Source organism: Pleuronectes platessa, chromosome 23 (genome assembly GCF_947347685.1).
Source record: "Pleuronectes platessa chromosome 23, fPlePla1.1, whole genome shotgun sequence".
NCBI lineage: Eukaryota > Metazoa > Chordata > Actinopteri > Pleuronectiformes > Pleuronectidae > Pleuronectes > Pleuronectes platessa.
Window position 1 is genome coordinate 3680589 of NC_070648.1, and position 24061 is coordinate 3704649.

The 24061-nt window shown below is 46.0% G+C and overlaps 1 protein-coding gene across 2 annotated transcripts; it reads right to left on the minus strand.

Moving 5' to 3' along the window:
- Positions 1-299: 299 nt before the first annotated feature.
- Positions 300-22159, minus strand: tesk1b (testis associated actin remodelling kinase 1b). Of its 2 annotated transcripts, none has more exons than XM_053416555.1 (10): positions 21953-22159; positions 8036-8157; positions 7899-7947; positions 6694-6840; positions 6063-6145; positions 3874-3964; positions 3352-3435; positions 2557-2643; positions 2304-2394; positions 300-2225 (listed from the first exon to the last, which is right to left on the minus strand). In XM_053416555.1, exons 1-10 carry the CDS (start codon positions 22157-22159, stop codon positions 1072-1074), a joined length of 2115 nt encoding a protein of 704 aa, XP_053272530.1. In that variant the 3' UTR covers positions 300-1071. The 2 variants fall into 2 exon arrangements, with proteins under 2 accessions (XP_053272530.1, XP_053272531.1); XM_053416556.1 differs by lacking the exon at positions 21953-22159 and adding an exon at positions 9081-9215.
- Positions 22160-24061: the final 1902 nt, after the last annotated feature.

The window sequence follows — 24061 nt, forward strand, 5'->3', positions numbered from 1 at the left end:
GATTAACAGATTGTTTTCTGACCAGAAAGTTTGAAACTATAAGAAGTTAAACCCTCGAGCAGGAAGATATGATAAAACACATTCTGTTGAGTTGTAACAATCTTCTAGCAGTTGCACATTCTTTTATGATTTTATTCTCGTAAAAACTGTTCATCCAGTATTTGTTGATTATATTCCGACATTTATAAATAATAATTATCTAGAATGATAATCAGTCTCCTCATGAAACCACATTTAAACTCACCAGATCTTTATCGGTAGAAAAGGCAGAAATCAGATCCACGTCAGGACAACTCCACTGCATTCTATCGTTTTATTTCAATGCCATGTTTAAATAATAAGAATCTGTACATCTCTTAAGCAGGTCTTCGACCGTTCATTCCCAAAAGTAATAATAACATCAACAGCTTCCTTTTTAACAACAGTAATACAGATGAAGTGCTTCACCAGGAGGGAGGACACCAATCATACAGAAACCAAAAGAGTCGGTGTACAGCTCTCTCACTCACTCACACACACACTTTCACACACACACACACACATATATATATCTCAGAGCAGTGCACTATACACCTTGATAATTAAAGACACAAAAGCAAAAACTGCCTGTTCATTCAGAAACAGCACCAAACATCAACAAATCATTGCAACAGTAATAATACTAAGCTTAACATTCCTCATTCCAGCATCATCGTCATCAGTCATAAGAATCTTGACATCTGCAAAAATACACAGGCTCTGAATCGACCGCCCCCCCGAGTGTCCACATGCGGATCGGCTCGTCGGTCTCATCCACGCAGGCACAGCCGACGCCCTCAGCCCAGCAGAGGGCGACACACACAAGAGAAAGTCAAGAGAGAAAGCTCCCAGTCCCACCACCACCACCACCACTCAGCCACGCTCCAGGTCGGGAGGAGGTGGAGCTCTGCACCGCACAGTGTGTCTGGAGGAGAAGCAGAGTATTGCTGTGTTCAAATCTGTGCAAATTCAAAAGAAGAGCCACTTCGTTTCCAGGGAAGATCTTTCGGTGCAGAGTCTCCACTCGTGTGTTTGGTGTGGAGGAGCCGGGGCTTATGTCTGCGCCCCCGGCAAGGCGAGGCCCGGCGCCAGGCTGGTGGTGGTGGTGGTGGTGGTGGGGTTAGGGGAGGGCGGCAGGCCCTTGGGTCCCGGACTGAGCAGCCCCCGAGAGGCGGCGTGGTCCCCGTTCAGGTTCTTGTAGGGGTTCCTGCGCGGCGGAGCTCGGAGACACAGCGAGGGGAAGCGGAAGCCGGCGAGGCAGCAGCCGGGACAGGACACCACCTCCTCCTGGTCCAGGGAGTGGCCGCTGCTGAAGGGGGACGAGTCGGCCGGGTCTCCAGGTGAGTGGTAGCCGTTGTTGTTGGTGGTGGTGGTGGTGGTGGTGGCAGTTGGGGTCGAGGTGCTCCATCCCAGCGGCCGGCTCACGACCACGTTGTTGTTGTCCAAACAGGAGAGGGGGGGCAGGCACGGGGGCCCGTTGGAGATGGCGGACCCCCAGCCGTTAGAGAAGGGAGGGGTGGCGGGCTGGAGTGGAGTGGAGGAGTGTGAGGGAGGAGGCGAGGGATCGGAGTAAGGAGATGAAGTGCTTTCGTCTTGTGTGTCCGGAGAGCTGGTGCAGTCCATGGGCTCCTCCTCTTCCTGCTCCTCCTCTTCCTCCTCCTTCTCCTCCTCCTCCTCCTCCTGGTCGAGGGACTGCGGCTCGAGAGACAGAGGGAGACCCGAGTCTCCTGCCAGCTGCGTCTCGCTGCTCTGCTCCCCCGCCTCCCTCCCCTCCATCAGCGCGTCTTTGTAGCTCTCTCGATTTATTTCACCTTTCCTCTCGGACGGGGACTCCTCCTCGGTGAGGGCGGTGTTCGGGGCAGACGTGATGTGGGGGGGCGGTGTGCACGGCAGCGAGTGGCAGCGCCGGTGTCTCCTGCGCAGGTTGACTCCGTCCGCCTCCGAGGCTGAGGGGTCGTCGAAGTCCGGCGGGGGGGGCAGCGTGAAGGTCAGGGAGATGACCGACTTGCTGGGCGTGTCGAACAACTTGATCTTGCCGCCGTTCAGGTCCTCCCGCTGAGAGAAGGGGTTGACGCGAGCGGGGGGCGCCAGGTGGACGGAGGGGGGCGTGTCCTGGGGGTGGAGCATGTCCGACTTGCTGCGGGAGAGTCGAGGGTCCGACGGGCGGGAGAGGGAACTCCGCAGGGGCCCGACGGCTGGAGAGACGGCTTTGAAAAGAGACAAACAAAAAGGTTAAACAAAGGAACATTTCAGGAATATGAGTTGAAGCTCAGGTGACGACTCACGTTTGACCTCGTCCTTCTGCTTCCTCTCCGCCTGCCTCCTCTCCAGCTCCTCTGCGATTTGGGAAAAGGAGGGACGGAGCTTTGAAGACATCTGACAGGAGAGACAGAATCAGACTGAGCATGGTGGACAGAGGAGACACAGCTCAACAGAGACAGAGACACACTGAACCAGGAGGGAGGAACTGAGCTGCAGAATGAACACAGAGACGACCGGGAGGGAATAAACCAGAAAGGAGTGATGGGAGATTCTTACATTACAGCAGGTTACGGCCAGTTCAAGGAAATCTGAGGGACAGTCTCCCACCATCTGCTGGAAGGCCTCAACGTCCAGACCAAAGTCCTGCAGAGACACAAAGAGAAGGACACCAGGGTTTAGAGACATGTCTGTACGAATGTTTCCCCCGGGGGTTTTTCTTTGTGCTTGTAAATTTGTTTCCAAAAATTACACGGCATAAAAAATATATATCTTTTTACATCAGCCTTTCGTTTGATGTCGAGATGAAGCTGCTGAATTATTCAACAGACACAAGAGGGAGAGAAGCTTTTGTTAGAGCTTCAAAGCTTTGAATCAGAGTTCCACGGATCCCGTGTCCAGAACTACACCAAATATTATAAAACTGAAAACTACAGTGTGTGAACCAACAGCTCCACTGTGTTCAGGAAGCAGAGGATCATGGTTAATACCCAGAGTTCAGTGAGTGGGACTGAGCAGTCAACACATTCAGGTCGTTTTTCTCCAGAGCCGAACAGAATCCATCCCCACACCCGACTGCAGAGGGCGCTGTTGCTCAGTAAAATCTACATGGTATTGTTTTAAATGTACATAACTGGGATCATAAAGAGGTCATCACTTCATTTGAGCCCTCTGCAGTTACAGTTTTAAGTCATGTGATCCTCGGACTCGACTTCCTTTAACAACAGGTCTTTTATTCCAATCATCTTTCCACACAAGGTCGGACTGTTCTGTAACCAGCGGCTTAATGAAATGAGTATGTGATGAAGAGGAGGAGGAGGAGGAGGAGGTGGTGGGGGTGTGAGGGCATCGTACCTCGGCACGTGGCAGGATGTCAGGGTCGGCCTGTATCCTCGCGATGACCTCACACAGGATGATCCCGAACGCAAACACGTCCACCTGCGCAGAGGGAGGAAGAGGAGATGACGAAGATGAAGAGAGACACACAAAAAATGTAGTCTTTACTTTCTCTCAGGTTTCACCTACATGTGCTTTACTATTATTTAGACATATAGGATCTGAAAACAGGATTATGCAACTCCTCCATAAAACTTGAACAATATAATCATCACTTAAATAAAACTCAAAGTTTTAATGAGGATTTCCACCAAGCTACACAGAGACACCATTAACCCCTCGCAGGGCGTGCAGCTCTTATGCAATCAAACTACTCACGAAATCCATGTTTGCTTTTGTGACACATAACTGAATTATTAAATATGTATAGCTCAGCTTCCGTTCTCTGAGTGACTATCATCACATCACACCCACTGTGGACCTTGGACCGCTGCAGCAACCTGCAGCTGCACTCTGATGAAGGCAGGGATCTGTCATTACCTTCTCATTGTACACTTCTCCTCGGAGCACCTCGGGGGCCATCCAGTAGGGGGAGCCGACGACAGCCAGGGGCTCCTGGTCTTCATCCTCACTGAGGGAAAGAGGGAAGAGGATGGAGGGAGGACGGAGGAGGAGAGAAGGAAACGCACAGTTTATCAATACTGGAACTCAAAGCACTTTACATAAAATGGATAAAGGCTTCATGAAAGAGAACAGAGGCAATAAAAGATAAATTAAACAAATAAAAGGAAACAGGAAATGAGCACTTAGAGGATCCGAGTTTGAAAGGATCCTGCAGCTCAAAGTATCACAGAACTGTGTTAGAATAATATTAATGTTTCTGAATCAGTTAAAATGAGTGAATCTGAAAAATTATCACAGAAATGGAAACAACAACAACACACCAACATTTTAAAATAGTTTTATTTTGAGGTTTATCTAAAACAACCTGAAATAAAATGTTTGTTTATGACAGCAAATCATTTCTAACAAACATTTGATTCTTATTGATTTAATTGACTCAACAAGCAGGATTTGAATGCTGTTCATTGTGTCTTTTTTTTTTTTTAAAAGCACACAAACACAGGCTGTGTGAGGACAAACTGCTCGGTGCAAGTTGAAACTTCCTCTGGATCTCAGAAACCGCAGTGTTTTTCAGTTATCTGTTGATATGGTTGTGAAATTTAACCGAATAAAAAAAAAGAAAAAGGAAGGAACCCAAGAATGTGCAAGGACAACGTGCCTGCACACATGCCTGCCCTCACACACAAACACACACACACACACACACATATACACACACACCCTGCTGGCAGATACTTCCTCTCTGGGCTATTTCCATCTGCTACTGTGGGCTATGATACTGCACATTTACAAGCGGCGACGGGATGGCAGAGGGAGAAACGAGAGAGAGGCTCCCAACGTAAACAACATGTGGAGAAGTGGAGCGAGAGCAGAGAGAGAGAAAACTGAGAATAGAACAAGACTTAAAGAAGGGGAAACAGAGGAGGAAGCACGGGAGGGTGAAGGACAAGAGTGACTTGTTATACGAGGGGCCGAGAGAGATCCAGCACGACAGAGAGCTGGAGGACGACTGGAATAGTTTGACCTTATTTGGAGTGCTTTTCCTAAACCCACGCCATCTCCTCTCCTTTCCTCCCTTCCTTCCCTCCCTTCCTTCCCTCCCATGCCACAAGCACAGTGGCAGCACTAACACAAAACACACACATTCAATACGTGTCAACATCAGTCATTCTCTGCCACAGGATATCACCGTGTTTGACTGGAATGAAAAAGCAAACATGAACTCGGAAGTGAGAGAAAACTACAATCACCAGCTGCTTGAGAGAGAGAGGGAGAGAGAGAGGGAGAGAGAGGCTGGAGCAAACAGAGGAGTCATGTCCGACAGGTGCAGGAATGCAACAGTGACACACACGCAAAGAAAAATGTTGTTTTTATGAGAACAATCAAGTTCAGTAGGAAGTAATAAAGCCTCAGAAAGGAGATTATGCTTTCATTGCCCTGTGTTCAGCTGATTGTCTGCAGGGATCTTTCAAAATCTAACAGTTTAATTCTGGAGCAGATCCTTTAGGCCCTCTCCACACTCACTTCTCATTCTACTAAACTTTTGCATTAATAAAAATTCTAATTCAGGACTCAAGATTGTGATCATCACACACTGAGACGTGTCGTCACAGGACCACAACCAGCTGAAGGAGATAAAACGCACACGTCAGAGGATTGTTGTCATTTATGGTCAAGCTCAGGCCGGTGGTGAATTGATGGTGGAGAATAAAAAACACGCCACATAAATGTCAGCTGCATGTTGAAGAGCAACACGCAGCTGTGAACACACGGGAAGAGGCCGAGGGGTTCGAGCTGCGTCACGTCACCCGGGCAGATTCCAGATTCCACTTTGACAACAACTCAGAGTCGAGCTGCTGTTTGTCCAAATGAGAATCGTTCCAGAGAGAGAGAGAAGCCGGGGGGGTTTAAACACAAACTGTGGAAAAGTTGACGGAGTGAGTTCTCGTCCCTGTGACTCAGAAAGAAGAAGCACTTTGCTCAGAGGAGATATGAGAGATAACCGGGACACAGAGGAGCACAGGAATTTTTTTTATCGAGCCCGCCTTATCTAATCACAGCGTGTTGATAGAGGCTCCTGATGAATGGGCCGTTGTGGGACTGACCTGTAATCTGGGATTTTCTCCGCCAGGCCAAAGTCTCCCACCACGGCCGAGCACACGCCGCTCTCCCAGCGCACCAGGCAGTTCTGCACACGGGGTCACAGAGGTCACACATGTCACATTATTACCAGGTGTTTCAGCAGGGATGTAAGCTCCTGCTGTGAACAGCTCGCTTTGCAAACATGCATCAGAAATGAGTGGATTTCTGTGTTTTTAAACAATGAGGGGATTATTTCACAACTTCTACTTCTTAGCAGCCACATGACCACGACCGCCACTCAGAATCTGATTTGCAAGTGTAAAGCAGTTTACAGGAGATCAGCATTTATTCTGTAGATGTGACTGCTCGGTTTCAAAACATCTACTTTACTTCAAAGTTTGTTTGTAGTAAGATTCAGAAACTACTCAACACATTATATTTCTGGTGCAGATCCAGGAATCTTGTATCACATGACCCAAGTTTAAATGTTACCTCCTCAGCTTGTGTTGGAGCGTCTACATGTTAAGTGACTGCAGCTAAATGTGCATTAGTGCATGTAACATAGGAGCAGAGTCCCAGTGGAGCACCAGTCTGCAGATGTTCAGTGATGTGTGTGTGTGTGTGTGTGTGTGTGTGTGTGTGTGTGTGTGTTACCTTGGAGGTGAGGTCCCTGTGGAAGATGCCCTTGCTGTGCAGATACTGCAGCCCGCGGGCGATGTCCAGAGCCAGGCTGAGGCGCACGCTCCACGACAGGTACACATTGCTGCCCAGCAGCTGCTCCAGGTTCCCCCCGTTGATGAACTGGAGCATCGGGACAAACACCAGAGGTTTATTACTCCGGCTCAGTGAGCATCGCATTTATAAACTGTTTCATATCAGAGAGCTGCTTCAGATATTGTTTGGGGGAACTGGGACCAATATTACCAAGATTATCGGCATCATTATTACCATGGTTTCTAATGGGATTATAGAAATGTTGCTCGGACCCATTTGGGACTTGAACTATTAAAGTAAAGCCCCTTAACTTCCAACCTTCCATTATTTATACCACTTTCAGGATCGTTGGGGAAACTGGAGTCAATCTGTTTGCTCAATCTATTCTTCTGTTTGTTGGGTTTAACAGAACAGTTTTCTCTTAGTGATCCAAGGAAACTCATCATTTTACCAATTAATAATAATAAAGACACTTATTTTCAGTCCCTTTGTGAAGCTGCCGACCTCTTGGATCAATAACAACATCATGAAAAGAGGAGTTCAGGCGTCAGAGCATCGAATCGACCTCTTATCTGCCGATCGCTCTCCTTTTCACTGCTCGGTTACAACAGCAACATCAGGTCAACCCATCACAGGTCTCAGACCAGTGACGTCTGAGAAGATGGTTAACTGTCTGTGTTCATCCTGTATTGTGCTTTTCCAGCCTCATCGACCACTCAAAGCTCTTTACAGGACAGGTCAGTCACACAGCTCTTCTATACGCTGCTCTAATTCTAATCACAAACCCATTCATGTAAAGGGGAATTTGGGGGTTCAGTATTTTGCCCAAGGGCGCTTCAGAATGGACGACCCGCTCTACCTCCTGGGCCAGCAGTTATTTAACCACCTCTCGCTCTATAACGTCAGCTGGGATTGGCTCCACCCCCCCACCCCCCCAGCGACCCTCAAAGGATAAGTGGTATAAATAACAGGGTTTTTTTTGGGACATGATCTCAGAAAGTCTTAAAAGTTGAATCATTTAATGTTTTGATGAGATTCTTTACTTGTGACAGTCTTACTTGAACCATCTTGTTTGAAAAAATAACACTTTCTATTAATAATAAATAAAATCCTGCACATCTTGCAGCAGATTAACAGAGTCTTACCTCAGTGAGAGCGTGGAGCTGCCCCTCGTGCACACACACTCCTATAAACCTGGAGGACGAGCACACAAACACTTTATCAACAAGGAGGAAAAACAGCTTCTAGATGCACAGAGACGAGGACCAGCTGAAATAAATACCTGAGTATGTTGGGGTGGGACAGTCGGTTCATGAGCTGCACCTCCCTGAGCATGTTGGCTCTGTTGCTGGCCAGGATGTTCATCTTCAGGGCCATGACCTGACCCGACACACGGTGCTGCACCTGGATCACACAATAAAACAACACAACACACAAATACGTTATTCTGATCGACTGGAACGATTCACGAGGGGAAGAGATTCTCAAAAGTGCCAGCTCAGCACGGTGTGTGTAGAAATGGGTCAGTCGGGGTGATGATGCAACTCGACCCCCTGGACTCCATTTACTGCTTGTTCCACTTTCCACAGGAACACAACAGTCGATGGGAAGCTTCATTCAAAAACAGCCCAGGAGGATATTTACCATCAGAACAGAACAGGCCTGCAGCTCCGGATTAATAATCATTTATTATTAAAAAAAAACAACATACAATCACATGATTAAACCACCACACACTGATGACATATTAATATTAGCTGCAGGTCAGCTGAGTTTTCTATATTTGCTTTGGCTGAGACGCGACATGCCCCCCCACAGGCGTATTTGCCAGAATAAACTTCTAAAAGAAAAAGTACGTGAGAAAACCACAGTCATGTGTGGTTATATTGTTTAAGTATTCTTAAATTATATTTTGCATGAGTACTTTTTCTTATCTAATATGTTTAAGGGGCTGATCTGTAATTTGCTTTGACCCTAAAAATTATAACTCTTTACTTTCATGATAAAAGACTCGAATTTAATGATTTATCAGCAATTGAATAAACCCTAGTTATAAAAATAGAATAATCTTATAAACAAATATCTATAGATAATTCATATATATCATACAAGCCAGAATTAAACACTAAACCTGATAAAAACACATCAGAATCAAACAATACAAAGCTACAAATATGCCTTTGAGCTAAATCCCATTAGGTGGAATATCAGGATCAGGATCTTTTAATCCCTCAAACCAAAAGATCCACATTAGTCAGGCTCTAATTACAAGTGCTGCTCTAATTAACAGACCCGTCAATCAACTCGAGTGACCGCATAATGCTAACCTGTTATTTTGGTTCTGAGGTGGTGACACTGACGCTTCCGTCCTGGACCGGGAATCAGACTTTTACTGCACAAACATTTCATACGAGCTATTAATAAAGTTGAAGTGGCACTGGAGGGTTTCAGGTTGTGTCTTCATTAGTTACGCGAGAGTGTAACGACAGACATGAGGGAGGGTGTGTGTGTCTGTGCGTGTGTGAGAGAGAGAGAGAGACCGAGGCCTGAAGTCACAACTGTGGGGGCTGAAGTCCGTGTGACACTGGCCTGCATCTCAGTGGCTCAGAGTGGTGATGGAAAAAAAAACACAAAGCCAATTAGAGACCAGACTAGACTGCAGCAAGTAATGCCATTAACACACACATGCACGCACAAACCCACAACACACACACACACAGAGGATGTGCAAGGCCCTCTTCCTCTTAACAGCCAGTCAATGACCAGGTCCATCTCTAGAGCACTAAATCCTTTCTCCACAGATCCACTTGAAGACGTCGGCCTTTAGCAAAGTGCTGCAACACATGCATGGATGCACACATGTAAATCACACACACAGACACACACAAACTACACAGTAGCTGTAGCTCATCTTGCAAGTGTGAAGTCCGAGCAGAAATGTAAACACCCAGCAGGAGTGTGGAGGCGGTGCAGACTAATCTCTGCTTCTCTGGATGCGTTGACACAACTCGGAGGATGAGGCTGTGTAGCCGATAAGGACCACCCCCCCCCCACCACCACCAACACAGACACACTCCTGCTTCTATTGACACACATTTATCTGGCAAACACGACTGTGGCTTTACTCCGCACTTGTCCGCCTCTCCTCTGCACACATCTGCCTTGTTGCTTTTTGAGAGGAGTGTAACATTGCTGCCACACGTACACACACATTGGTGACTCACACACACACACAGACACACACCCAGGTTATAGTGCAAGCATGAGCCAACATCTGATGATGCAGCAGTGGTTGGTATTGCAACGCTGCCTGACCCCCCCCGAACAAAACAACCCACCGTCATTACAGGAGTGTGTGACTCAAGCTGTGGAACCTGGTGTGGCATTTCTCAGGTGTGTGTGTGTGTGTGTGTGGGTGTGTTATTAAAAACTCTGGAATGAGGACGCGAGAAGATTAGGTGTCTTCTCTGGTCTTCTCCACAGACTTGCCACTGGAATGACAATATCCCCGCCTACACACACACAGACACACACAACAGCACCTAGGACAGACATCTGCTCACAGGATGGACACTCCCTAAAGCTCTCTCTCTCTCTCTCAAACGTCCTTGGCCTTGTAAAGTCCTGCCGTCAGCAGAGGAAAGGTCACCGGCAGCGCTCCCGCTCTGCGCCGCCAACATGTGCAGCGATGTCTGTCATTAGCCGGCGGCCCGATGTGGTCGACTGATGCACAGAGGAGGAGGAGGAGGAGGAAGGTTTGTCTGAAACTGCAGAATGAGGATGCACACAAGGGCAAGAGAGACGTTTGTGATTTTTTTTTTTTTTTTTCATATCTGGGATTTAAAAGCTTTTCCGAACTCGAAATACTGAAGATTACATTAGGAGGAGGAATCCCATTAGCTTTAGTTTCAGTTTCACAAAGTGTAAGGATGGAGATGAGAGATGGAAACAATCTACGTGTATTATTTTTGCGTGAGGATGTTTTATTAATGTTCTTGTGCAAAGAGATGTAACCGGGGTTTTAGAAAACTATAGATGAAGAGTCCGAAATTGACAGGAATACAATGTTGTAGAACCTCACCAAATCTCATTCTCCTTTATTCATTCATATCCGTATTCCTAAACACAGTCAGACCAAATGCTGTTTACGTTAATGTGGCCAAAACTTTGAGTATGTGTGAAAAACACTTCTCAGGTGTCCACATACTTTCCCACTGTAGCGGAGATTCAGACAAACAGAGAAAAACTCTCTGCAGGAGAAATTACATGCTGCTGCAGTGGTGCAGAGCAGGGGTGTGACCACACAACAAACACACACACACAACCAACCAACCCACACACACACACACGCGTATGACTTTGCCTCGAGACACTGGGTCAGCTCTGAAGGCCTCCTCTCCCTCCTGGATGTCATGGTTACTTCACACACTTCCCACCAGCAGGAGCCATTGTTGTCGTTTCAGCAGCTGAACACACACCTTCGTAAATCTAGATTCACTTTGACATGAGCCACACTGGGGAAGACAAATGAACGGTGGTGAGGATATACACCAATATATATATATACACATGCCTCGAAAAGTAGTTTCAAAAGTACCCGACATAAAACAGGATCTGCTCCTCAAACAGTAACATCCCCGTCATTAAATACACAACCTCTGCAGGATTTAACCGAACTAAAGCACAATTTGCCTCAGATGCAACATTTGTGACACAACCAGGGAAAACCTTTCACACCAGAGCGTCACGCTGGAGTGAGAGGAGACTGTGAACTCGACTCACTCTGGGAAAATGACTTCTCCTACACAGCAACTCGGGGCCCAAGCCATCGCCTGAGGCCGAGCTCTCAGCTGTGGCGTGAAGGAGAGTGTGGGAGTGTCAGAGCGAGCAGAGTGTGTGCAGGCGACTTGGTTCAGAAACAGCACCGCAGCAAGAGGAGGAGACCAGTGCAGGTCCAATACGGAGATGAACACGCCCCCCATCGAAAGCTTGAGAGAGAAGATGGAGATGCGTTTCCCAGCAGCAGGTCACTGGTTCATTCCTCATTTCCAGCTCTGCAGTGGCTCTGACCTTATTAAGCAGATTGGCTGTAAACCTCGACACGACCGATCCACATTAAACACAGTTTCTTCTTCTGTGTCATTAACTTTTATCTTTCTGCCATTACTCCCATCCATTCCCAGCCGCTGACAGTTTAAAGGACCCTAACCCTTGGTGCCATGTTGCTTTTTAAATTATAGAAACATCTGGATCATCCGATTCACAGCTCACAACATTAAACATTTTCTAAAGAGGTAAAGTAAAAAAAAATCTAAATGGAATCACTATCATGCTTTGGAAGTAGAAATTGAATTACAGGGCAGTATTGCATTATGGGAAATGTAGGATCCAGAGTGGTGAAGCTTGATTCATCCATAAACTGTATATAAAGATGGAGAACATGACTGCTGACCAAAAGTAGAGGTAAAACATTTTGATCGCCCCCTGGTGGATGGCTGCCCTGTCGCCCTAAACACAGCCTCCTCCATGTTAACTCATGGGACATGGACCAAATTAAAAATAATCTAAATACATTTTTTCACAGATCTTTGTCGTTTTAGGAAGTTCTTATCACCTCGATTTTCATTTTCCAGAAAGTTTGGTTGCTCATTCAAATATTATTATAAAAAACACTGTTTAAACTTTTAAAGATTCCACTTCTAAATGAGCCACAGTTTAAACTACACCCATTTCCAGGGTCTCAGGCTGGAGGCAGAGACTTCAAATGGTGTTTCAATGGACTGACTCTTCAAAGCACGATGGGACGGAGCCAGTAAAAACAGCCCAGAGCCGCTGCGCCAGAAAAACATCCAACAATCTTTGTGACAGTGGCGAGACGCTCATGCAAACACTGAGCCGCTTGTTTACCCTATTACAAGGGAGTGGCTTTCCTCGAGGTCGGGCCCAAGACGACCACATTGACAACATGTGGACGGGAGGAAGCGCTCATTGTGCGCTGATGTAAACACAACACGAGTCGTCTGTGGAGATGCACTTTATGAAAACACTGATAACTATACCGAGGAGGAGGAGGAGGAGGAAGGATCAGAAAATAGATAATTGTGTAACTCTTGCCCAACACTTCCCTTTTTCAATCCCGGGTCCAGCTGAAAGAGTTTTTAAAGCGATAAACACGGTGGTTCAAGTGAAGACAGGCACATCAGCACTCCTTGTGTTTGTGTGTCTGTGCAGAACATAAACACGGCCACATACCTGCACAGTGAATGGCAGGCGAGCAGGCCCCGACTGGAGAGAGGGAGCAGAGGGATAATGAGGGAAAGGTCCTTACTGCTAAGCCCCTGATGTTCAAGTCTGCACTGGCTCTCCCATTCCAACGACACCGCCACCCAACAGCAACACACAGACACACACACAGTCTCCTAATCCTGAACGCTGAAACCGATCACAGGCACAAAGGTGACAGCTGATGATGGACTGAGGTTTGTTTGTGTACGTTTTTTCCCCCTCCACCCTCCTGTGTTGTCGTTTTGTCTTTCTGGAGTGGAAACTGCAGCAGCAGCCGGGACAGACTGAGAACTGCTCACATCTCAACACGTCCTGATGAAGAAGTCTCTCCGTCTCTGATGCAGAGATTCACGAGGACTCACGGCTGAACCGAACCCTTAACCAATAAAGATTCACATTCTTTTCTTCTGAAGCGTCATGTATTTAGTTACTCATCTTAAAATACTTTAGTCTGCAACAACTTTGATGATTAAATTAAACAAACTTAAAACAATTTCACCTTTTTTCCCCACAAGAAGTTCCCAAACATGATAAATAAAAAAAGCCCATCTCGCCACTTAAGTCGAATAAACTCCAAAAGCTTCTCGGCCATTTTAAAGTCATAACAGCCTCAGTGGATTTAAAAATAAGCCTCAGATAAACTGATAATTAAATTATTCATTAGCTGCAGCTCTACTGACATTATATAAAAATAAACTTATTAGCAAAAACATAACAAGTAGCTACAAGTTTTAAAGTTGCAACATGTGTGTGCATGCACAACAAAAAAATCCAATATGAGAAATACATGTTTGATGTTTCGAGCAAAGTTATGCGTTTTGTTTTCCAGACAAAACGTTTCACACATGAAACTAAAATCATTACAGTTTAATTCATTAGTTTGTAAGCGGACAGGTTAGACGGAGACATGTGATGATTTAAATGGAGCCTAATGGACTTTTGCCAAAGCCACTGTTGTTGACAGCAGATGAAAACGAGATCTACACAACACAGACACATGCACACACACACAAAAGCATTGGCACCACAGCAGTGTTTGGCAACGCTTCTCCTTCACATTACCGTTGTGTCACAAGCAGCTGACACACACATACTGTACACAAACACACACACCACAGACACATGCACAATCATGTTGACAGAATTTGTCCTCTGGAGACTTCTGTCTGTTTTTTATCCAATTCCTCTTTCAACTTATCAAATAAAGCATAAAATCCCCCCCCCCCCCCCCATCCCACACTAATAACAGCTGATTTGACAATTTCCATGATGACTAGTTTTAATATTAAGAAATTCTGACTCATAAACGTGGCCTTTTCCAAATATAATTTTCCCGCTTCCCCTTTTTTCAACAATCACCAAAACAAACAACCGAATCAGAGATGAAATTATTTCTTGGACGTGCGTTAATGAAAATAGACGAGTCGGCTGAAAGCACAGAACAAATAACCTGTGTACGAGACTGACAACAAAGTAAAACCAAGGGCGTAGGATTATATAGGGACGGTAGGGTCCCGACCCTACCAAAATCCAGCCTCTACTGTGTAGTCCCTACCAATAATACACCCGCTGTCCGTATTGTTTAGGCAATAATTATAGTACACAAAGGGTTAAAAATCAGTCTCTGATAGAAGTCCCGCCTCTAAACAACTATCGCGCTTTGATTGGCTGTAGCGGTTTCCCGCAAACCTATATTCAACCTGATTGGCCGTCCCCGCTGTCACTCCATCTGCTTGTTAAAAAAAAAAAAGCTACCGGCAACTTGCTAGTCCCAGACAGGAGGAGCAACAGGACGCCTCAGTGCATAGCTAATATCTGCATCTGCGAGTGTAAGTTCTGCCTTCGGTCACGTCAGCGAGACGGATTTTAATATCAGTGATGTCATTTGCAGTAACACTTAAATTTGTGTGTGTTTTATGCTTGTGCGTGCGCGCGCTGTGCGTGCATGTGTGCGTGTGTGTGTGTGTGTAGGATGTCGAAGAAACGAAAACTGGACATAAGAGACTTCTTTAGAAGTCAACGTGTAAGTTAATTAAAAGGTTATATATTTTAGAGCCATAACAATACTGATATTGATTATTAGTCAGCATAGGCTATAATGCCAAAGAGATCCGCATTTTAAGGTATAGGCCTACCATTATTTTCATGTTTTATTTGTGTGGAAAGGGAGCAATGGTTTAAAAAAAAATTTGGGGATAAATAAACATTAATTAAATTTAATAACCTTTATTTTCCTTCAAGGTTTCCCTCTCATTTACAGTAACAACAAGCACATTGCAGATGCTCATGTGATTTTATACATATATATTTTGGGGGAATAAAACATAATAATTGTGTGAACATTTTGTCTACCCATGTATGTACCCTAATATATCTGTTCATATGTCATGCATCAACATACTTCTGTCAGGTGACAGACAGTGGAGAGACTGGAGGAGATAGAGGAGGAGAGACTGGAGGAGGAGAGACTGGAGGAGATAGAGGAGGAGAGGATAGAGAAGGAGAGAATGGAGGAGAGGATAGAGAAGGAGAGACTGGAGGAGAGGATAGAGAAGGAGAGACTGGAGGAGAGAATAGAGAAGGAGACAGAGGAGGAGATGCTGTAGAAGATGAAGGAGAGGCTAGAGAAGGAGAGGCTGGAGGAGATGGAAGAGAGGCTGGAAAATCACAGGTGAGGTTCAATAATGATTAATATGTTAGTCATGAGATTCAGCATTGTGTCAAATATTAGTCTGATTATGACCTGAATAACAATAGGCCTATATTAATATTGTGTTTGCAGTAGTTGCTACAGCGTGGTCAAATGTATACTGTGATTTCTTAGGAAACTGATCCAAATGGAGAGAGCAGCAGGGAGAGTGCCAAGGATAGGGTCAGGGAGACTGTCAGCATTCAAGAAGATATTCTGGACAAACCAAACCAACCTCACCCAAATTACATTCCAGTTCAACAGCTGCCACACAAGCTCCTCCATTTTCAAGAGAGTTGGTTCAAGCAGTATCCATGGCTGCACTATAGCCCCTCCATCAAAGGGGTTCTCTGTTTTCACTGTGTGAAAACATACACTATAAAGAAAAGCACACTATATAAAAAGGTAGACCCTGCCTTTTCGTCAAAGGGATTTAATAATTGGAAGAATGCACTTGCCAGTTTTCAGCGGCATCAAAATACCAAATCCCACCATCATGCCATGACAGTTAGTGCTCAAGAGGGAAGCCCAATAGATTCGCAGCTCTCAAGTGCATGGGCACAGCAACAAGAGGATGCTAGGTACTGCCTACAAAATATTGTAGGATCAATACAGTACCTTGCCAGGCAGGGCATAGCACTGCGAGGCCATGAGACAAAAGATGGCAATCTATTTCAACTTCTGAAATTTAAAGCCAGGGATGATGTACGTCTCATAGTTGGTTAGCTCGCTGTCATGACTATACCTCTCCTCAAGTGCAAAACGAGGTTTTGCAGATGCTAGGAAACTGTATTGTCAGGAGTATTGCACAATCCATCCAGATGCTACCAGTTTTGCAGTATTCACTCATCATTGATGGCACACAAGATGTCACAGGAACAGAACAAGAGGCTATTTGTTTTAGATATGTGGACCATGACCTGGTACCACGGGAGGTTTTCATTGGTTTGTATGAGGTCCCTGGTACTACTGGAGTGGAGATTGCAAGAATGGCTGAGGATGTCCTCTTGAGGCTCAATATTCCCATTTCTGGGTTAAGAGGCCAGACATATGATGGTGCTGCTAATATGTCAGGCAAATATTCTGGAGCACAAGCAGAACTGAAGAGACAGCAACCGTTAGCGTTGTATGTGCATTGTGGGGCACACTGTCTTAACCTGATTACGCAGTCTGCATGCAGAGCCAGTCCCTTGATCAATGATTCCTTACAGTGGGTGCATGAGCTTGGCACATTAAACAAGCAATCAGGAAAATTCAAGAACATATTTTCCAAAGCCATAAGTTCAGAGGTACCATTAAAATCACTCAGACCACTTTGTCCAACCAGGTGGACAGTGCGGGGCAAACCTATCAGAGCGGTGCTGTCTCAGTATGAACGTGTTTTGTCTAGCTTGGAGGAGATGGCATCAAGTGGGTCAAACACAGGCATGAGAGCAAATGGTCTGCGTGAGAGGTTTGAGAAAGGGAAAACGGTACTTGGTCTTTGTCTGGCATTAGAAGTGATAGAGGAGCTGGAGTGTCTGAACACATCCCTTCAAAAAAGGACTGAAACTGTTGCAGGTATGAGAAGTGCCATACAGTGTGTGAAATCTACTGTACATGCCAAAAGAAATCGGGAGAGCTTTCATGAGGTTTTTGAGAAAGCAGTGGCTATGGTTGACTCCCTTGGGATTGAGCCCATTCAGATTCCTCACCAAAGAAAGCCACCAAAACGATTCACGAGTGAAGCAAGCCAGCACATCCCCAAGTCAGCAGAGGAGCATTATAGAACAGAGTTCTATAAAATGCTTGATAGTGTGCACATTCAGTTTGAGGAGAGGTTCAACCAACCAGATCTAAATGTCTTGCAAAAGCTGGAGGAAACTCTCCTTACTGGAGAAGTGAATGACATTGTAGATCAGTACCCAGAGCTGAACAGGGACATACTAAAGGTCCAACTAGCCATGTTTAGGTCCAAATACACTGTCAAATCTAGTGTTGAAGTGGCAGAAATAATGAGAGGATTGACAGTTGAAGTGAGAGGTCTGTTTGATCAGGTTGAGTCCCTTATCAGGCTGCTTTTAGTCATACCAGTTGCATCAGCTGAGGCTGAAAGAAGTTTCAGTGCTCTCAGGAGGCTTAAAACATGGCTGAGAACCACCATGACTCAAGTCAGATTGAACAATCTTGCAGTGTGCCATGTCCATCAGGAGACACTGGACAACATTGACCTTAAAGAAATCTATCAGCAGTTCATTTCTGTTACAGAAAGACGTAGGCATGTGTTTGGTTCTTTCAAATAGGAAGAGCACAATGGACACTAATCTGTGTATATGTTAGTATTAGTGATTCCTGGCTGATGACCCTGCAGCTGGCTCATGGGCACTGGAGGAAGAAATGCCCAGCAGGAAATTATACTGACCTGTACATTTAGTGATACACCTGTTGTTGTATTATTTCAAAAATATTTATTTACAATGTTGTTGATGTTGTTTACAGTTGCACCAGAGTAAAGTTGAAAACTCTTCTAAGTTGACTCATTTTCTTTCATTAGTTGCTTTAACCTATAACATTACAGAATGCATATTCTCTTTTGATATTCAGATATGCATTATAAACATGTTAATTAAGCCGATTTATTGATTTTTTTTTCAATTATCATTGCGAATACAAAAAAAACCTATCAACTTTAGGAAGCACTTTCATATCCCACGGACCCCACCAATGTTCAAATCAAACCTACTCCCTTGAGTAAAACAAAAGTGACTGTTAAGAATATTATATATAAATACTACTTTTTGATGTTAAACAAAAGTTAAAAGTCACTTTTCCTAAAAGTTATTCCTAGAAATTAAGAATTGGTAATATTGATGATTGAAACAGGGTAAAACAATAATTTATCTAATTTTGAGTGACTGTGGACAAAACTAAATATATAATTAAATATTACATGAACGTTGGGTTCAGTTTTTTGGCAAGTACTAGTGAAAACATAAATAGAAACATTATAATTTAAAAGAGTTTGCCATTTTGAGAAATACATGTGTTTGGTTTCTTGCAGAGAGATGAATGAGAAGATCAAAGGTAAATACACAACCCTAGCTAGCCGTTAGCTGTTAGCTAGTTAACTGTAAATACAGAAACGTCTATCCTGGCCCATTCCTCAACGAATAGAACAAAACAGCCTGTAAAACCACAACATGCTACTTTTACACATTTGTACAGATTAAACAAAGATGTGTTAATTAATAAGCTTTGGCTAAGCTAACAAATTTAGCATTAGCATACAGACAACGCTCACATCTTCTCACCCAGCTTCTGACAGGAAGTCAATAACTGGTTTCCAAAAAGGTGAAACCATTTCTTTGAGACGCATTTCAAAAGTTTGTGTAGTTAGAGATATTGTTTATAGATATTTGGTCCACATTTGTTATTTTACATAAAATTGTACATATTTTCTACTACATTTAGGATCACATCCATTTTGTCCGGGGTCCTAAAGACCAATATGGAGCCACAGGTGAGACTTTAGGTTCTGATCTTGTCTCTGACCGGACGGTGACGCTCTGCCGGCTTCTGAAAACACCGTCATGAGATTTTCATGTCTCATGTAAATGATGGAGACAAATGAGAAACAAATGGGATAAGAGGCCTGTTCTGTGTTTCCTGCTTCCTAGACAGCATGGTGCTATCTGCCTTAGCAAATACACCATCTATAATCAGGAGGGGAGCAGCTGGGAAATGACGCACTAACCCAGAAATCGAATTAGCAATTAAACCATCGTGTTTAAAAATAAAACCACAACAGACAATTAGAACTTCCTGGGAGTAATGGTTCAATTTCTTTCTGAGTGGTTTTATTGCTCGAGCTTTTGAAAACATGCAAACAGACCAAAACAGGAGTCTCACAAGGCCAAAGCTGGACACACACACACACCATGAACTCCCTCTGAACATATTAAAGATGAAAAACAACACCTGAAGGATTTGTCTTGACACGCGTGTTCCCTTCCTTTCTCCCGCGTGTTTTGTCTCGCACTTTTATTTTGTGTTTTTTTCCAGGGTTGCACAATCGCTCGCTGCAGAGGTGAATGTCTGCCTGCAGAGCGCCGCCATTGATCTGCACTGAAGCTCCACACACACACATGCACAGACACACACACACACAAACGGCAGGAGGCCAGATCCTTTGTAGCCCAGAGCAGGACGTCCATTTCAAAGCCTGAATGTAAAGTGCTCACGACATACACACTTCTTTCAGTTCACGCTGAATCTAATCAACACAAACATGGGAGAGGTTTCACACTCTGAACTGAGGCAGGCTCCACGAACAGTCCTTCAGTCAACAACCTTTTGAAAATGGGACTGATAACTACGGTTACATTTTTTGCATTTTTATGGCTCGATTAAAAAGGGCGAGTTGATCCAAACCTAAGTGCCAGTTGTAAACATTTGCATGCTGATTGGTCATTCAAAGGGCAAAGCTGAGGGAGGGGCTTCTGGAGGGCAAAGAAATAAAGAGGATACAACAAGTGGAGGGTCCGATTGTTCAGAGAGTAGGTTTTAACTTTAAATGGATGAAATGTCCCGGTCCTGTAAATCCACCGTCTCTCAATATGTATGAATTACTGTTAACAGAAAAGAAATATGACTCTTCCCTCCTGCCAAGTTTTAATCTTTGCATGTTACAGTATCTTTCTGTTCGCTCATCACACCAAACATTCAAAGTGGATCACAAAACAACAATATGTAAAATACAAACTCCGGAAAAGGGTACCGGACAAGTTTTCCCCGAAGGTGTCAAGAGATAAAAAAATTTGGTTTGATTTATGACACTAATTATAAGAAGGGATGAAATCTAATCTGCATCTATTTCTAAAACGTAATAACATTTCAAGCCACAGCATCAGAAATGAGCCAATTTCCAGTTACTCAAAATATGGAAAATCCCGGTTTGTTTTCCCAGTGAAGTTGTCACCTTAGACCCACATCACCCACTGGGCTACAAACCCATAAAGCAAACAGCCACGTAAATAAAGAGGAAGCGGGGGGGGGGGGGGGGGGGGTAACTATGAAAACACCAACAGGTCACATTTAGTCCCGTGAGTCTCGGCCCTGCTCCCACGATGCTGCTAATAATCTCCCATTCACCACGAGGGCCTCGATGTGGACGCATCTTGAGTGAGTTGGATTTTGAGGGAATTACAGTTTGAAGTGAAGAGTCAGACTAAACACACGACACGGTGATGATTAGGGGAAAACGACTCAGGAGACTGAGGAGGACTTGACTTTGGTACCCAGACGTTTAGTGAGACAGTTAATCTGTCATCAAACCCGCCTCCAACACCCCCCCGGTGCTGAGTTCAGCCTGTTATTTATGACCCAAGAGAAAGTCATTATGTCAAAGTGTTCATCCTGAATACTCCATATTCAGCTAAATGAAGTAAATCATCCTCAAATCAAATTGTGCGTTTAAAGATTTTAAAAATACCAACATAAAAAATAAGCCAAGATATAATAAATATAAGCAAAAAGATGAAATATTACAAAAACTATCCAAGCATGCACATGATCAATTAAACCCAATAGAGCTCAAGATTAAACCATCATAAACAAATAAATAATCATTATCCTATAAAACAAGATCTCTTCTCAGAGATGATTCCCACCACAGGACGATATGGGACCACTCATCTCTAATGAGGCTTCCCTGGACTCACAGTCTCCAAACCAGTGAGCAGCAGCCTGACAAAAGAGACAAGGGCTGCTGGTCCCAGCAGAGACCTGAGTGTAGGGTTACCTGCACGTGTGCCAGAATCTACCCGTCCTGACCGTATCCACTTACACACCACAACACACAGCAGTGACCCACATGTTGTGCAAGGGAGGACACAAACACGTGTGGAGGAGGAGAGGGGACGAGGAGGAGGTGTATACTGATGCCTGTCAGAATATCACATCTACTCCATTGCCAGCTTCTTACTGGTGCTGAGTCTGGGATGCACTGGTTGCCATAGTTTTTGGAGATGGTGAGATCTCAAGTTGAGTGGAGTTAACAAGTCGGCAGCTGGGAACAAGTTGAGTTCACACTTTGTCTGATCATCATAAATAATCTAACACAGACAGGACGGATGCTGGGTTTCCATGTAGACCCAGAAATATGTGCACATTGAATCTTAATCTGGAGAAAAATGTATAATAAACCATGTGCATGAACTTCTGAGTGCGATGAGGAAACTCTCTCACCTTGAACACCTCGGAGAAGAAGCCCGCTCCGATCTTCTCGCAGCTGAAGTCGTCGATGCGGGCCAGGCTGGACACGGCGCTGCGCAGGGCCCGGTACGAGGACGGCCGGATCCGGTTGGTCCCGTGGACGCTGTGCATGGGCGGCTCCGCGGCTGCAGCCTCCTCCTGCTGCTGCTGCGGAGGCTCGACCCGCGTCTCCGACTCCATCTCGGGACGGCCCGGGAGGAGATGGAGGGGGCGGGGGGAGGACGTGGGATGTGTGCGTGTAGTTTAAAATCCAGCCCGGCTACTGTTTACATGTCCCATGTCCGCGGCAAGGCCACGGCGCTCAGCAGGGGTGGGGGGGCGGCGGGGATGTCGCAGCTTTGGGTCGGGCTCAGTTCTTGCGTTGGATTCCCGCAGTTGTGCGTGTTTACCGGCTGTGCATCCTGCGGAGTCAGTGCGCAGTTTGGCTGAAGTCCGTCATGCCGCTCGGCGCCGGAGCCCAGTGCTTCCTCTCTGAACTGCGCAGGCTGCTCCTCCTCCTCCTCCTCCTCTTACTGCTGCTCCTGTGGTGTCCTCTCTCTCTCTCTCTCTCTGTCTCCTCTGCTCCTCCTGCAGTGGTTAAGGCCGGGGCTCCCCTCGCTGGTTCCCCCAATTGGATCGTGGACTCTCCAGTGCCCACGGAGCTGCCTCACTGGTGCTGCAGCCTATGGAAGCTGGAGAGGGACAGACAGACAGTGGGGGGGGGGGGGGGGGTCAATGCACTAAATCATAAAAGTGGTGTGTGCGTGTGATGAGACTCAAACTGCTCCCCGTGTCGCACTTGTGATCCCGGTGCCGAACGAACCAGGCTGCACGTCACGCACCGTGCTGCCCTGGCGCCATTAGGGCTCGATATAAACCTGCTTTAATTTGCATTGCATGATAGTTGGTGTTTAAATGGAGGCTGTTATCCGGGGATAAGAGAACCTGGATGCAGCGGAGCACCGCGCACTGTCCCCGGCTGCACTTTGCACACACGCACGCCGTCTCTACCTGATCCAATCACCCGGGACAGTGTCCACGCGTCTCCTGCGACATCGGGGGGTCTCCGGGCTCCAGGAGGCGGCGGCTCCTGACGCGCTGCGGAAACCCTGCGCGTCGCGGGGGGATCGTGCTCACAGCCCGGCTCACTGACCGACTGTCAGGCTCACTGACCGCGGCTGGTGAATTATAGATGAGCAGAGTTCGTGCAGATAAAGTCGCCGATAGAGATGCACACACACACGCACGCACACGCACAGGAAACGAGCTCCTGCGGTTCAAAGTGAAAATCGCTGACGCACAACTGGATGGAGGAGCCGGGGGGACGCGTGGTGGAGGAGGCGCTAACTCACCTGGCCTTCTCCCCCCGGAACACACGCTCCACACGGGTCCAGATCCGCCGCAGTGTCCGGTTACCGACGGGCTTTCTTCTCACCGATGAATCATGTCCGCGCGCCGCCTGCACGCACACGGGCCCCGGTGGTTTCGCTTTACGGCTCCTCCGCTGCCTCCTCTCGCGGTGGAAGAAGAGGAGCGCTGACTTTTGGCTGAGCTTTATTGGAGGCGGGTCCACACGTGACCGGCGCTGCAACGCACCTGTGGGGGCGCGGGGACCGGCCCCCCTCACCTCCACGTCTGCTACAGGGTCCCCCCAGGGCCGTACGCAGGGGGGGGCACAGGACCGGTTTGACCTTTGTGCCCTCAAGTGTTCACAGAGGGAGGCCTGTGCACAGCTTATCATCACTGATCACATCCCCTCTGGGCTCCAGATGCTGATTTGTGCTTTATTTTGAGAATCAGTGGGATGTTTGAAACCGCTGAAATCATCACATCGTGCTCAAAAACATGTCATCACGGAGAGACGGCGGATACTTGAGCTGGAGGTGGTGATTCTCAGTGGCACCTCGTTATGCGTCTGGATTTCGATCACAGTTATTACTTCTTCTGAGGAGGTTTTTGATTTTGCCCCGGTCCATTTGTTTGTTGCAGTGTTTGATTTCAGCAGGATTAGGCAGAAAACTGCAGAAGAAGGATGAGACGTGGGCTAAGAGAGGAACTCATAAAATGTTGATATGAAACTGGATAAAGGGGGAAATCCAGCCA

Bases quoted from the DNA above. Each gene is read 5' to 3' on its own strand.
- tesk1b (XM_053416555.1), bottom strand. From the start codon at position 22,159: ATGGAGTCGGAGACGCGGGTCGAGCCTCCGCAGCAGCAGCAGGAGGAG. The intron at 3,436-3,873 runs GTAATGACAGAT...CCCTCTGCGCAG, and splicing joins GAGAAGTGTACAATGAGAAG to GTGGACGTGTTTGCGTTCGG. The intron at 2,395-2,556 runs GTAAGAATCTCC...CTCTCCTGTCAG, and splicing joins TGGCCGTAACCTGCTGTAAT to ATGTCTTCAAAGCTCCGTCC.